Source organism: Girardinichthys multiradiatus, chromosome X (assembly GCF_021462225.1).
Source record: "Girardinichthys multiradiatus isolate DD_20200921_A chromosome X, DD_fGirMul_XY1, whole genome shotgun sequence".
NCBI lineage: Eukaryota > Metazoa > Chordata > Actinopteri > Cyprinodontiformes > Goodeidae > Girardinichthys > Girardinichthys multiradiatus.
Genome location: NC_061817.1, coordinates 36,619,063 through 36,632,879, shown reverse-complemented (window position 1 = coordinate 36,632,879; position 13,817 = coordinate 36,619,063). Strand labels below are relative to the sequence as shown.

The 13,817-nt window shown below is 44.4% G+C and overlaps 1 protein-coding gene across 1 annotated transcript; it reads left to right on the top strand.

Annotated features, from left to right (window-relative positions):
- The first annotated feature begins 1,308 nt into the window (after positions 1-1,308).
- On the top strand, positions 1,309-5,641 carry LOC124863529 (zinc finger protein 83-like). The gene is made up of 2 exons (XM_047357942.1): positions 1,309-1,732; positions 2,706-5,641. The coding sequence occupies exons 1-2, from the start codon at positions 1,537-1,539 to the stop codon at positions 4,607-4,609; spliced, it is 2,100 nt and encodes a 699-aa protein (XP_047213898.1). The 5' UTR covers positions 1,309-1,536; the 3' UTR covers positions 4,610-5,641.
- The last annotated feature ends 8,176 nt before the right edge of the window (positions 5,642-13,817 follow it).

The following is a 13,817-nucleotide window of genomic DNA, read 5'->3' as shown; positions in this document are numbered from 1 at the left end:
AGATATGATAGATGAAGTTAAAATATACACTGCAGAAGGCATGATGTGTTCAACAGAAAATATATACCATATAATAGTAAACAGTGAATTTGTGCAGCCGATTATCTTTTGGGCTGTGTTTATGACCCTCTGCACCGCCTTCCGAACCCGAAGTGGAGCCGCTGTTGGGCCTTCTTTACCAGGGCTCTGATATTGTTGGTCCAGGAGTTGTGTGTGGAGATGAGGGTGCCCAGGAACCTGAAGGTGGTGAAAGTTTAAACCTGTTCTCTGTCTATCAGCAGGGGAGTGTGGTCCTGTCTGATCTTCCTGAGGTCCATGATCAGTTCATTCGTTTTGTGGGGAAGGAACTGCAGACTTGACAGCTCTCCAGCAGAGATTCACTAACACCTTCCACAAGAAGGGAAAGCCACAAACGGTCAAGGTAAATGAAAAGTTGAGTGGAGGGAAAAAGTATGGTAGAAAAACGTGCACAAGCAACATGGATAACTGCAGCCTTGAGAGGGATGTGAAGCAAAATCCATTCTAGATGTTAGGGGAGATTCACAAGGTGTGGACTGCAGCTGGAATCAGAGGTTCTAAAGCCACCACGCCTAGATGTATTCAGAACACGGACTACAACTGTTATGTTCCTCATGTGAAGCCACTCCTGAACCAGAGACATCAGAAGTGTCATATCTGGGCTGAGAAGAAAAAGTATCTTGATTCTGGTGCTTTTGGTCAAGATCCAGATCTCATGGTCACAGCTGAGGGAATTTAGATAGTCACCATGAGAGCCTGAATCTGTCTATCCATCTCCCGCTTGAGGGCAAGAGGTAGCCCTGATGGAGTCCAAACCTTGCAGGGAACAAGCTTGAGTATTTGCTGAGAATGTGGACACAGCTCTTACTTTGGTTGTGCAAGGACCAGATAACCGTTAAAAACATCCCTGTGATTTCATCCCGCTGCAGAACCCCCAGATGGTCATTCAAGGGAAAAGATCTGGTACCCCTTCAGGATGGAAGCCACTCTGCTTCTCCTACATCTGAGGCTCAAAGAGGCCAGCAGAACCACATGCTCACTTCCTCGTTGTGCTTCCTGACTAGAAAATGAGTTTTTATAGTAGGACGTGGGAGATGTTAGGTGTGAAGGTGGCTTTTGTTCATATTAAAATGCAGGACCTCACAGAGGATGTCCAGCAGGTCTCTTAACACACACAGGCTCATTGAGTAAAAACCTTTAGAGGAGCTTATTTAAGGCACTTTGTTCCGAAGAAGAAAACATTGGATCACCATGAATCAGGATTTGGTCCAGAGCTTAATTCCCGCCAAGTTTTAAAACTCAGAAGCCACTGAACATGCGTGTCTCCTCAAACCTTTGATGAAGCTCAGTCAGACCAGAGCTACATTCTGTCATGCTCCTCCGGTGCGCTAGGTGGCAGCATAGACCCCAAGGAAAAGCAAGGGGCTGCAGTTTAACGTCGTATTTCTGTTTTACCACCAAGAAAACAGTTTAAAACCTGCAGATTTTCGTCTCGCTTTAAACATCTCCGTCCGCATCATGTCCAGCATCCAGCTCCTCCGGGTGCTGGTTAACGAGCGGCTCTCCGCGGCCGCAGACGAGATCTTCGAGGTGGTGAGGAAAACCATCTCGGGCTACGAGGAGGAGCTGCTGCTCTCCAAACAGGAACTCTACCGGCAGCGTCGGATGCTCCAGGGGGTGGCCGAGTCTCGAGCTAGCCAAGGTGGACACCCAGGTGGGTGAGCTGTCGGTGTGTTTTTAACACAGGCCTCCGGATAGAACTGCGGCTCCGTCTAACTCCCGGCAGCAGGAGGCCCGTCATTGATTTTCGTTTGACTAATGAACAATAGAAATCTGTTTTTAGTTCAGTTTCGCCTTTTGTCCAATTCTTTTAATATGTCATTTAATATCCTGACCAAATCTGACGTTAAATCTCATTACAGAAAGACTTTACTCGTAATGCGCAGATCCAGTCATTACACTGTGGTAAAAATGATCAGTGCTCCAAACTCGATTTAAAAACTGTTTTAAATTACACATTTTATTATCATGAAAACCAAGGAGCACAGCAGACAGGGAGAGGGGAGAAGGTATAAAGCAGGGTTTGGTTCTAAAACAATATCCCATAAGCATAAGAGGTTCTGTTTGCCACAGAAGACGTAGTGAATGTTGATGAAGGCGCTCTGGTCAGCTGAGACCAAACCCTAATGACCTAATGACCCCACAGTGAAACACAGTGGGAGCTGTGTCATGTGTCATCACATGGAGGATGTTTTTCTTCAGCAGCAGAGGGAAGCTGGTCCGAGTGGATGGAGCTAAATTCAGGACAGTCCTGGAAGAAAACCTGCAAAACAGACAACAACACACTTTATTGTCTGTCCCCTTGGGGGAAATTTGTCGTGGACTGCATATGCTACGATAAACATAAAATACAATTAATACACAAATTGCACATTTACACCACAGTTAACTCAGAAAATGCTCATATCGCTCAGTTGTTCAATAACACACATATTGCACCAGAAAACACACACATTCCAAACAACAACAAACCAGCAATCAGACCCGAGGATAACATGACAGAAATGAATCCTCATATTTGATGTCTGCCTTATTTATTACTGTCGTTACTGAAAATGTTTGTAGTTGCAAATCATCAGCTGAATCTGTTTTTGAAGCAACTTTAATTATTCAGTTTTTTCTTGCAGATGAACCCCAGTTGACCTTGTGTGTCTGGGATGAGGACTTTTCCTCAGATCATCAGCAGAAAGAAGAGCGCCAAGAGCCAGACTGGAGCTCGGATTCAAACCGGGATCCCTCAAGTCCCTGTGGGAGGAGTCAGGAACTGGAGGAGAGCAGCATCATCAAGGTCAACATTACGCCTCCTTATGTGAGGAACGTCATCAGTCCAACGGGCTTCAGCGAGGCGGTTGTCAAAGAGGAAGAAGAGGATCCTCTGCCGAGCACCTCGACCCAGCAGGATGTGGCTGATGGAGACCCCACAAGTTGCAGTGAGGCTGACAGTGAAGAGGAGTGGAGGGCCAACTCCAAATCCCACAGCCAGAGTAGCAGCAAGAAGAAGAAGAAGAAGGCAAAGAAGAAGGTTCCTCGTCCCCCAGTGGCCCCCAAACTGAACCCGACCAAAAAGAACAAGTCTCAGATCTGTTGCAAAGTCTGTGGTAGAGCCTTCCTCCTCACCGTGTCTCTGGTGAACCACATGGAAGCTCACTCCAAGGACATCTGCGGGGTGTGCGGGGAACACTTCAACAGCGAGGAGAGCTTCGACGCCCACCTGAAAACGCACGTGAAGGCAGAAAGCTGCAGCATTTGTGGGAAGTGTTTCACGAGCTGCAGCGGTTTAGAGATCCACATGAGGATCCACACTGGAGAGAAGCCGTTCATCTGCAGCGAGTGCGGGAAGTGCTTCACCACCCGAGCCAACATGGTGCGGCACGTCCGCATCCACACCGGGGAAAGGCCGTACACCTGCACAGTGTGCAGCAGAAGCTTCAACGACTACACCACCCTGAAACGCCACCTGTTCGTCCACTCCGTGAAGAACAGCAGCCTCGGGGAGTCTTCGCGTGAAAACGGTGACCGGAAGAGTTCATCTGTTAGAAAACCGCGAGCCGTGTGTAAGGTGTGCAGTATGACGTTCCACTCCGTGCTTTCCCTGTTGAATCACGGCAAACAACACGAGACGGACCTCTGCTGCGTGTGTGGGAATAATTTCAATTCACCGGAAAGCCTTGCAGTTCACCTGGACACTCACAAAAACGGGAAGGTGTGCGAGGTGTGCGGGAAGTGTTTCGACAGCCAGGGACACCTGGAGATCCACATGAGGATCCACACTGGAGAGAAGCCTTTCGTCTGCACTGAGTGCGGGAAATCCTTCACCACCCGACCCCACCTGGTGCGGCACAGCAGGATCCACACTGGGGAGCGGCCGTACACCTGCAACTTCTGCAACAAAAGCTTCAACGACTACACCACTCACAAGCGCCACCTACTGATCCACATCAAAGACTGCAGTCCAGGAAGCCCTTTTGCAGCTCCAAGTGACGACAAGGAGACCGGTTCAACTCCCAAACGTCCACAGGTGACATGTAAGGTTTGTGGGGTGACCTTCCGCTCCACGATTTCTTTGGTCAATCATGCCAAAAGCCACGCCTCAGAGCTCTGCGGTGTCTGCGGCAATCAGTTCGACTCCGAGCAAAACCTCAAACTTCACCTGAAAACTCACATCAGCAGGAGGGTGTGCGACGTGTGCGGGAAGTGCTTCGACTCTCAGGGCCACCTGAAGGTGCACCTGAGGGTCCACACGGGGGAGAAGCCTTTCGCCTGCAGCGAGTGTGGGAAGTCCTTCAACTTCCGGCAGAACATGCTGCGACACGCCAGGGGCCACACGGGAGAGAAGCCGTACGTGTGCACGGTGTGCGGCCGTGGTTTCAGTGACCGCAGCTTTCTGACGCAGCACCGGAACACGCACACCGGAGAGAAACGGCACCGCTGCCAGGTGTGCGGAAAAACCTTCAACCGGAAGACCTACGTCAGGCTCCACATGATGAAGATCCACACCTCAGACAAGTCTCGGAAAAAGCTGGAAGATTAAAATGTTCGACTCCCAAAACTGACAAAACTTCAGATTGGATTTCAAGCATGAATCCAACAGAACAGTTTAGTGAGTTTATGAACCTCTATTGTGTGTACATTACTGATAGTATGTTAATAATTATGATAATTGGTAAAAATGTGTCTAAAGCCGCAGAACATAAGAATGAAGTTATTGAGGAAATCCCACATTTCTTCTTGAAAGGATTGAAGTTTTTTCTGTTAAACCAGGCAAAGATACGGTGTCGCCCTCTAGTGGTGGACTGGCCAAGACCAGCACACGGTCATGTGGGGTAAAAATAAGAAACAAAAATATCCAAAGATGTAAAAACGTCTACAAGACAGAACTGTTGTTGTGGATCAGGATCATAGAGACTGATCCACGAATCTTCCCTTTTTAGGGAGGCCCGGTTCTGCCTTAAAGAGTAGGTGAGGAGCTGCTCCTTCTCTGCATTGAAGGGAGTCCGTTTAAGTGGTTCCAGCCTCAGGAAGCCGCCTTTTAGAGGTTTTCTGGGCATTCCCTCGGAAGGAGACTCCTGGGCAGAACCAGAACTTTGATCTAATGACCATAAATTCCTTCTGGCTTGGGATCCCCTAAATGAGCTGGATCTGATGTGATTTTTGGATGAACGGTCGAGGCTTAAAACAGTGTGCTGGGTCCCTGGAACCTCTTTTCCTCTGTGGCCTCCATTAGCCGGCAGAAAGTGATTACAAAGGGACACTAAATGAACAAGTTGAACACTGTGCCCAGAAATGTGCTGAATCTATAAAACCGCTCGCTCACCCTGTCTTCAGCACCAGAAAAATTCAAATCCTACCGTCAGGGTTCTCCTGGCATATCTTATTATCACCGGATGATTCAACGTTAATTCCCCCTTGAGCAAACGGATACATTCCTGCACTAGTAAACGCCAACCAGCAGGGGACTCTGAGTAGAGCCGCTGCTGCTCCTCATCGAAGGGAGTCCATTTAGGTGGTTCAGGTCGTGTCTTTTTCCAGGTTTTCCAGCCTATTAAAGTTTTCTGAAATATGATTTCATGTTTTTTTTTTTTGTTCTTGGAGTGAATTCAGATTCTTTTAAATGCATCCCAAAAATAATCTGTTATTTTATTCTTGATGGCTGAAATAAAAATTATTTGAAGAAAATTCTAAATGAAACAAAGTAAAGAGGCAAGAGCAGCCGGGTCGAGACCGCATCCTGGACCGACCCGTGGTTCTGCTGTCTGAGCTGTGCTGAAAATGTTTTCTGAGGCAGTGTTGGTTTTATTTTAACTTCAGTTCCATTCATTGTATTTTCCAGATGTTTGTCCCACCAAGGCTTTTCAATGAGGTTGAGGTCTGAACTTTGACTGGGCCAACAGCCTGATCCTTTTTCAGCCATTCTGTTGTAGATTTCTTGCTGTTTTGGATCATTGTCCAGTTGATGATCCAGTTTGGACCAAGCTTCAGCTATCGAGACAGATGGTCTCACATTTGACTCCAGAATATTTTCATTAGCAGTGGAAATCATGGTCCACTCAGTGGCTGCAAGGTGCCCCAATCATCAGCCCTCCACCGCCATGCCTTGCACTTGTTATAAGGAGCTGCAGCCCTGAGTCCTGCTGCCGTGTTCTTTTCAAACAGTAGTTCTGGAAACTTTTCCAGTGAAACTGTGCTGGTTCAGTGTTTTCCTAATTGTCCTGTCATGAACATTAACGCCCGTCATGCTAACCGATGCCTGTAGAGTCTGAGATGGAGCTCGTGGGGTTATTTTTTGTAATCTCTGAGCTTCACGCTCTGTCTTTGGGCTGGATCTGCTGGGACGTCCACTCCCTGGAAGACGGGTGGCTTTCTGGGTAATCTTTCTTTCTGTACAACGATGGACTTCAAATAGTTTGGAAATGGCCTAACACTCCTTCCCAGATTGAGCAACATTTTGCCCATAAGGCCATTGTTGCTGTCTGTCCATTCTGGATGTTGTTATTCTGTGATTCAGGGCAGCAATCGGACCAGAGGGGCCATTTAGCCCAGCGGAGTTTCCAGTCCTGCAGGTCCGTATCCACCACAGTGGATTCAAATGGCAGAGGCCTGCTGATGACCCACCTCATCTGAAACATGCAGGACGTTGATCCTTGAGGACACCACCTGCTTCAGCCTTTTCCACAGAAGTAACTGATTCAGGTCAAAAACACCAAGACAAGTAATTAGTTATATTTAACTTGACTTAGAAAATAGAAGTTACCAAAAAAGTGTTGTTATAATTCATGTAGGTCCTATAAAGTCTTAAAACCTGCTGTCTTAGACCTGTTTGTGAAGATCAAATGGAGACTTTTAAATGCGATTGTTGCCCGGTCATTCGACCCACTGGGGGCAGACCCAGCACCCCCTGAGAGGGACTATACAGGTCCTTCTCAAAATATTAGCATATTGTGATAAAGTTCATTATTTTCCATAATGTCATGATGAAAATTTAACATTCATATATTTTAGATTCATTGCACACTAACTGAAATATTTCAGGTCTTTTATTGTCTTAATACGGATGATTTTGGCATACAGCTCATGAAAACCCAAAATTCCTATCTCACAAAATTAGCATATTTCATCCAACCAATAAAAGAAAAGTGTTTTTAATACAAAAAACGTCAACCTTCAAATAATCATGTACAGTTATGCACTCAATACTTGGTCGGGAATCCTTTTGCAGAAATGACTGCTTCAATGCGGCGTGGCATGGAGGCAATCAGCCTGTGGCACTGCTGAGGTCTTATGGAGGCCCAGGATGCTTCGATAGCGGCCTTTAGCTCATCCAGAGTGTTGGGTCTTGAGTCTCTCAACGTTCTCTTCACAATATCCCACAGATTCTCTATGGGGTTCAGGTCAGGAGAGTTGGCAGGCCAATTGAGCACAGTGATACCATGGTCAGTAAACCATTTACCAGTGGTTTTGGCACTGTGAGCAGGTGCAAGGTCGTGCTGAAAAATGAAATCTTCATCTCCATAAAGCTTTTCAGCAGATGGAAGCATGAAGTGCTCCAAAATCTCCTGATAGCTAGCTGCATTGACCCTGCCCTTGATAAAACACAGTGGACCAACACCAGCAGCTGACACGGCACCCCAGACCATCACTGACTGTGGGTACTTGACACTGGACTTCTGGCATTTTGGCATTTCCTTCTCCCCAATCTTCCTCCAGATTCTGGCACCTTGATTTCTGAATGACATGCAGAATTTGCTTTCATCCGAAAAAAGTACTTTGGACCACTGAGCAACAGTCCAGTGCTGCTTCTCTGTAGCCCAGGTCAGGCGCTTCTGCTGCTGTTTCTGGTTCAAAAGTGGCTTGACCTGGGGAATGCGGCACCTGTAGCCCATTTCCTGCACACACCTGTGCACGGTGGCTCTGGATGTTTCTACTCCAGACTCAGTCCACTGCTTCCGCAGGTCCCCCAAGGTCTGGAATCGGCCCTTCTCCACAATCTTCCTCAGGGTCCGGTCACCTCTTCTCATTGTGCAGCGTTTTCTGCCACACTTTTTCCTTCCCACAGACTTCCCACTGAGGTGCCTTGATACAGCACTCTGGGAACAGCCTATTCCTTCAGAAATTTCTTTCTGTGTCTTACCCTCTTGCTTGAGGGTGTCAATAGTGGCCTTCTGGACAGCAGTCAGGTCAGCAGTCTTACCCATGATTGGGGTTTTGAGTGATGAACCAGGCTGGGAGTTTTAAAGGCCTCAGGAATCTTTTGCAGGTGTTTAGAGTTAACTCGTTGATTCAGATGATTAGGTTCATAGCTCGTTTAGAGACCCTTTTAATGATATGCTAATTTTGTGAGATAGAAATTTTGGGTTTTCATGAGCTGTATGCCAAAATCATCTGTATTAAGACAATAAAAGACCTGAAATATTTCAGTTAGTGTGCAATGAATCTAAAATATATGAATGTTAAATTTTCATCATTACATTATGGAAAATAATTAACTTTATCACAATATGCTAATATTTTGAGAAGGACCTGTAAATCCCTTCTGGCCTGCGTGTGAATACACTGAGTTCCTCCAGGAGGCGCTGGAGAGTATTCCTGAGGAGAAGGATGTCTGAATTTTCCTCCCGGATCTGTAGCCTCCATAAGTTGGACATGCAGAAGATAAACGGATGGATGGGTGATGGAAACATGAGTGCAGAGAAAGAAATGTCATCTTTGACTCATGATGCATTTCTCAGGTCATTTGAGTTTTAAAACTAAGCTGAGGCAGAAAAAAAAGGTTTGTGTGTCATCGGATGACATGGTGGAAGAAATTAAACCATCAGTCATCATCTTTGCTTGTTCAGCTGAAAACTAGATTCAACAAGTGATGGAAAAAGCATCAGACCTTATAAATATGGGACTAGAACATTTGTGGGCAGAGCTACAGACGTTCTTCAGTTACAGCAGAAAATCCTTTAAAACTATTAGAAGAGGATGTGAAAGAAAACCCAAATGAAGTTTAAAAGGTGTATCTGCTAAATACTAAAGAAATATAAGTTATCTGCTGAATTATTCTGGCACAGGGGTCACCAACCTTCACAACCCTGAGAGCCATCTTCACTTTTGGTCCAGCAAAACATTTGTTTAGATCTAAAAAAGCTACATTAAACAAAATAGCTTATTTTAACAATATCTACTATAGGAAATTGATTTTATTTTTAAATTAAAGAGCAATTTTATTTTTTAAATAAAGACTTCTACATAAAGTTAATGAAAACATTTTCTTCATTGGACGGTTCACTATATAAATACACTGCTCAAAACAATAAAGGGAACACTTAAACAACACAATATAACTCCAAGTAAATCAAACTTCTGTGAAATCAAACTGTCCACTTAGGAAGCAACACTGATTAACAATCAATTTCACATGATGTTGTTCAAATGAAAAAGACAACAGGAGGAAATCTTTGGTGATTATCAAGACACTCAATAAAGGAGTGGTTCTGCAGGTGGGGACCACAGACCACTTCTCAGTACCGAGGCTTTCTGGATGATGTTTTGGTCACTTTTGAATGTTGGTGGTGCTTTCACACTCGTGGTAGCATGAGACGGACTCTACAACCCACACAAGTGGCTCAGGTAGTGCAGCTCATCCAGGATGACACATCAATGTGAGCTGTGGCAAGAAGGTTTGCTGTGTCTGTCAGCGTAGTGTCCAGAACCTGGAGGCGCTACCAGGAGACAGGCCAGTACACCAGAAGACGTGGAGGAGGGCAACGACCCGGCAGCAGGACCGCTACCTCCACCTTTGTGCGAGAAGGAACAGGAGGAGCACTGCTAGAGCCCTGCAAAATGACCTCCAGCAGGCTACAAATGTGCATGTGTCTGCACAAACGGTTAGAAACCGACTCCATGAGGATGTTATGAGGGCCCGACGTCCACAAATGTACACAGCCCAACACCGTGCAGGACGCTTGGCATTTGCCAGAAAACACCAAGATTGGCAAATTCGCCACTGGCGCCCTGTGCTCTTCACAGATGAAAGCAGGTTCACACTGAGCACATGTGACAGACGTGACAGAGTCTGGAGACACCATGGAGAGAGATCTGCTGCCTGCAACATCCTTCAGCATGACCGGTTTGACAGTGGGTCAGTAATGGTGTGGGGTGGCATTTCTTTGGAGGGCAGCACGGCCCTCCACGTGTTCACCAGAGGTAACCTGACTGCCATTAGGTACCGAGATGAGATCCTCAGACCCCTTGTGAGACCATATGCTGGTGCGGTTGGTCCTGGGTTCCTCCTAATGCAGGACAATGCTAGACCTCATGTGGTTGGAGTGTGTCAGCAGTTCCTGCAAGATGAAGACATTGAAGCTATGGACTGGTCCGCCCGTTCCCCAGACCTGAATCCGATTGAGCACATCTGGGACATCATGTCTCGCTCCATCCACCAACGTCATGTTGGACCACAGACTGTCCAGGAGTTGGTGGATGGTTTAGTCCAGGTCTGGGAGGAGATCCCTCAGGAGACCATCCACCGTCTCATCAGGAGCATGTCCAGGCGTTGTAGGGAGGTCATAGAGACACGTGGAGGTCACACACAATACTGAGTCTCATTTTGACTTGTTTTAAGAACATTACATCAAAGTTGGATCAGCCTGTAGTGTGTTTTTCCACTTTCATTTTGTGTGTGACTCCAAATCCAGGCCTCCATTGGTTAATAAATTTGATTTCCATTGATGATTTTTGTGTGATTTTGTTGTCAGCTCATTCAACTTTGTACAGAACAAAGTATTCAATGAGAATATTTCATTCATTCAGATCTAGGATGTGTTATTTGAGTGTTCCCTTTTTTTGAGCAGTGTATATTGCATGAAAGCACCTTGGAAAAATTGCTAATGCATTTACATTTTTAAACATTCCTCAATTCTTTAGTATTAAGTTATTAGGAGTCAGATTTGAGGGTCTGAGGAGCCACAGGTTCCAGGCTCCTGGTCTAGCATTTATCAAATAGAAATAATTTGGTACTCATTACTAACCCACAACAGGTAAGTTTAGTTTTATTTAGGGTCGGACAGTGAAGAAATAAAAGGTTATTTTGTTTTTATATGTCAGAGTTAGACATAATGATAAACTCAGAGAAGGTATGCAATGAAAACAAGCGAGTCAAAGTTGTCTTTGGCTGCCAGGGAGAGCCAGTCCATCCTCCCAGAGGAGCTGCCCTGAGTCACAGCTTTTGTTAAAGAAAGGAAAAAACACTCATGTTACAGCATTGTAGGTGTGGCTACACACAGTTTCACAAAAACAAGTCCAGCTGAATAAAACTGATTCTGGCCAGATACTGATACAGCCCACACGTCCACCTCTGGCACTCAAGGACACGTAGATTAGATGGGAGGCGAACAGACTGCTTCCCAGAACTCCACACACGCAAGTTCCTGCTCAGTCTGCAAAGCAACCACCCAAATGCAACTCTAAGACAAGATGACAATTCTGTTAATAGTTCATAAAAGTACTTCAAAGATAAATATAAAAAGTATTCAAACCACTTCTATCAAAGTTCACCCAACTAAATAAATGAAAATGTCTTTTAATGATAAATCATAAGGATAAAGAATCTTTTTAAACTTAGCAATGATAATTCATGTACAAATCTTCCAACTTTATACATCCCTGCTCCAACACACCTGAATTCACTCATCAGCGTTCAGTCAGTCAGCTCTGCAGAGGCCTGATAAGGAGCCATTCACTTGATTCAGGGACGTTGGAGAAGGAATGCATCTAAAACCTGCAGGATAGTAGCTCTCCAGCTCTTTATCCCTGTTTTTGCCACGTCAAGAGAACAAACTAACTGAGATGTTTAAATCTATGTTTGAGCCCCACAGCACAATGTTGCATTTCCTTGTCAGTGTGACTAACGATTTGCCCCTTGAGTCTGGCTTCTAATGACCCCTTGACTAGAAAAACGTCGGAAGAAAAGACCAGAACAACCAATTAATCATAAAATGAAATAATTAAAGTTTTATTGTAATTTATTTTTGAGTCATAGCCTTAAAGGATAATAATGGTGCATATTATTGCTAGAATTATAGGGGGCTTCAGCTTGCCTAAAACAGGTTGCAAATCCAAAAGACAAGAAGGAAAATGGAGACTGCCACGAGGCCGACAGAAACACTGAAGTAGCTGCAGGTACTTCCACGCATACTGACCTTGTTTTACATGTGACAACAACATCCTGCATTCTTCACATTCCTCAGAGAAGGAGACGGGTTGTAAGACAGAAGCATTTTATTCCAAAGGAAACATTCATACGTGTCTATAATCTCCCACAATCTTCACAAAACCCAATGATTTCTGTTGGTTTACCAGTAAAATAACTGAATTCACAGCAGGGCTTTACTGTCAAAGTGGTGGGCCGAATGTTGCTGCAGATTTGGTGGTTTTCACAGCAAACATCATGCATGTTACTGCAGATATACAATGCATTATGGGAAAATTCTACGCTGCTATAATTTAGATTAAAATACCAATAAATCTGCAGAATAAACCAGCCAGTGCTCAGTCTCTGTAACGTTTACTTTTTGTTTTGTTTCAGTAATCCTTAAAGCTTGTTATACTTCTATGAAGTCATAATCGAATACACTTTCATAAAACCCTATCTTAATATATAGATGCACTTGCTTTTTCAATAGAACTGTAACATCAGATATAATTATTTTTAACAGTTTATGCTGTAATTTGTTCCTCCGTAAGTATCTAAGTTACTGTTTGATTTTACAGTACAACTGTTTTTGCTAGCTGTGCATTACTGATGCCCTAATGTACTTTAGTTTACCATTAAATTTAGTGCAAAATTAAAACACAGGAGCTGCTGGATAATTGTTAGCAGTTAGTTATTGTTTAATGGTTCACGGTTTTGTGGAAGAATGTGCCACTAAACAAGGTGACAAGACTGAGCCTCACGTAAAGAACATCCTACCCCCTGTGAAACATGGTGGTCGTATCATTATGTTCTGGTATTACTTTTCTTCTGGTAGAACTGTTCATAACTGAAATAATGAACAGCTCCAAATATGAATCACTTTTGACCCAGAACCTTCAGGTTTCTGCTACAAAGCTAAAGATGAAAAGGATTTAAATTTTTCAGCATCAGTGAGTCCAAAGCATAAAACCAAATCAACTAAATAATAACTAAATAATTGTTTAAGGTGAGGAAAGTTTTGGCATCATCTAGCCAAAGTCCAGAACTAATTCTCTGCTTCCATCTGAAGAGGCCTGTGGACAAAAGACTTCGCCACAATCTGAGTGATCTGGAGAACCTTGCATTTCATTTTACCCAGTGCCTGTTTGGCAGTGATGTGGGGCACCATCACTGGGAGCCAAAGGTCACCCGACAGGAGCCCACCAGTCCAGAACGTGGCCCACACAAACAGCACCACACCAACTGGAGAACTTTGTCGAGGTAGAATGGGCAACTATTACCATGTGGGACGACTCCTACCAAAGAAGACTGAATTCCCAGTCAGAAAAGCTTCAACAACGTTCTAGTTTATGCAACTAGGTTAATGCAGCTTCTTAATTATTTTTTTTCCATTTGTTTTTAAATTAAAATATATCAGATAAATGTCTCTTAAATATTCTCTAAATGATCTAATAGTAAAAGGTTCATAAGTGTGTTTAATGGTAATTTGTAGTATAAAAAGTGCAGAAGTCTCTCTGACATACATGTTTTGAACCTGTGAAAAAATCTTTTTATTAAAGTGTTC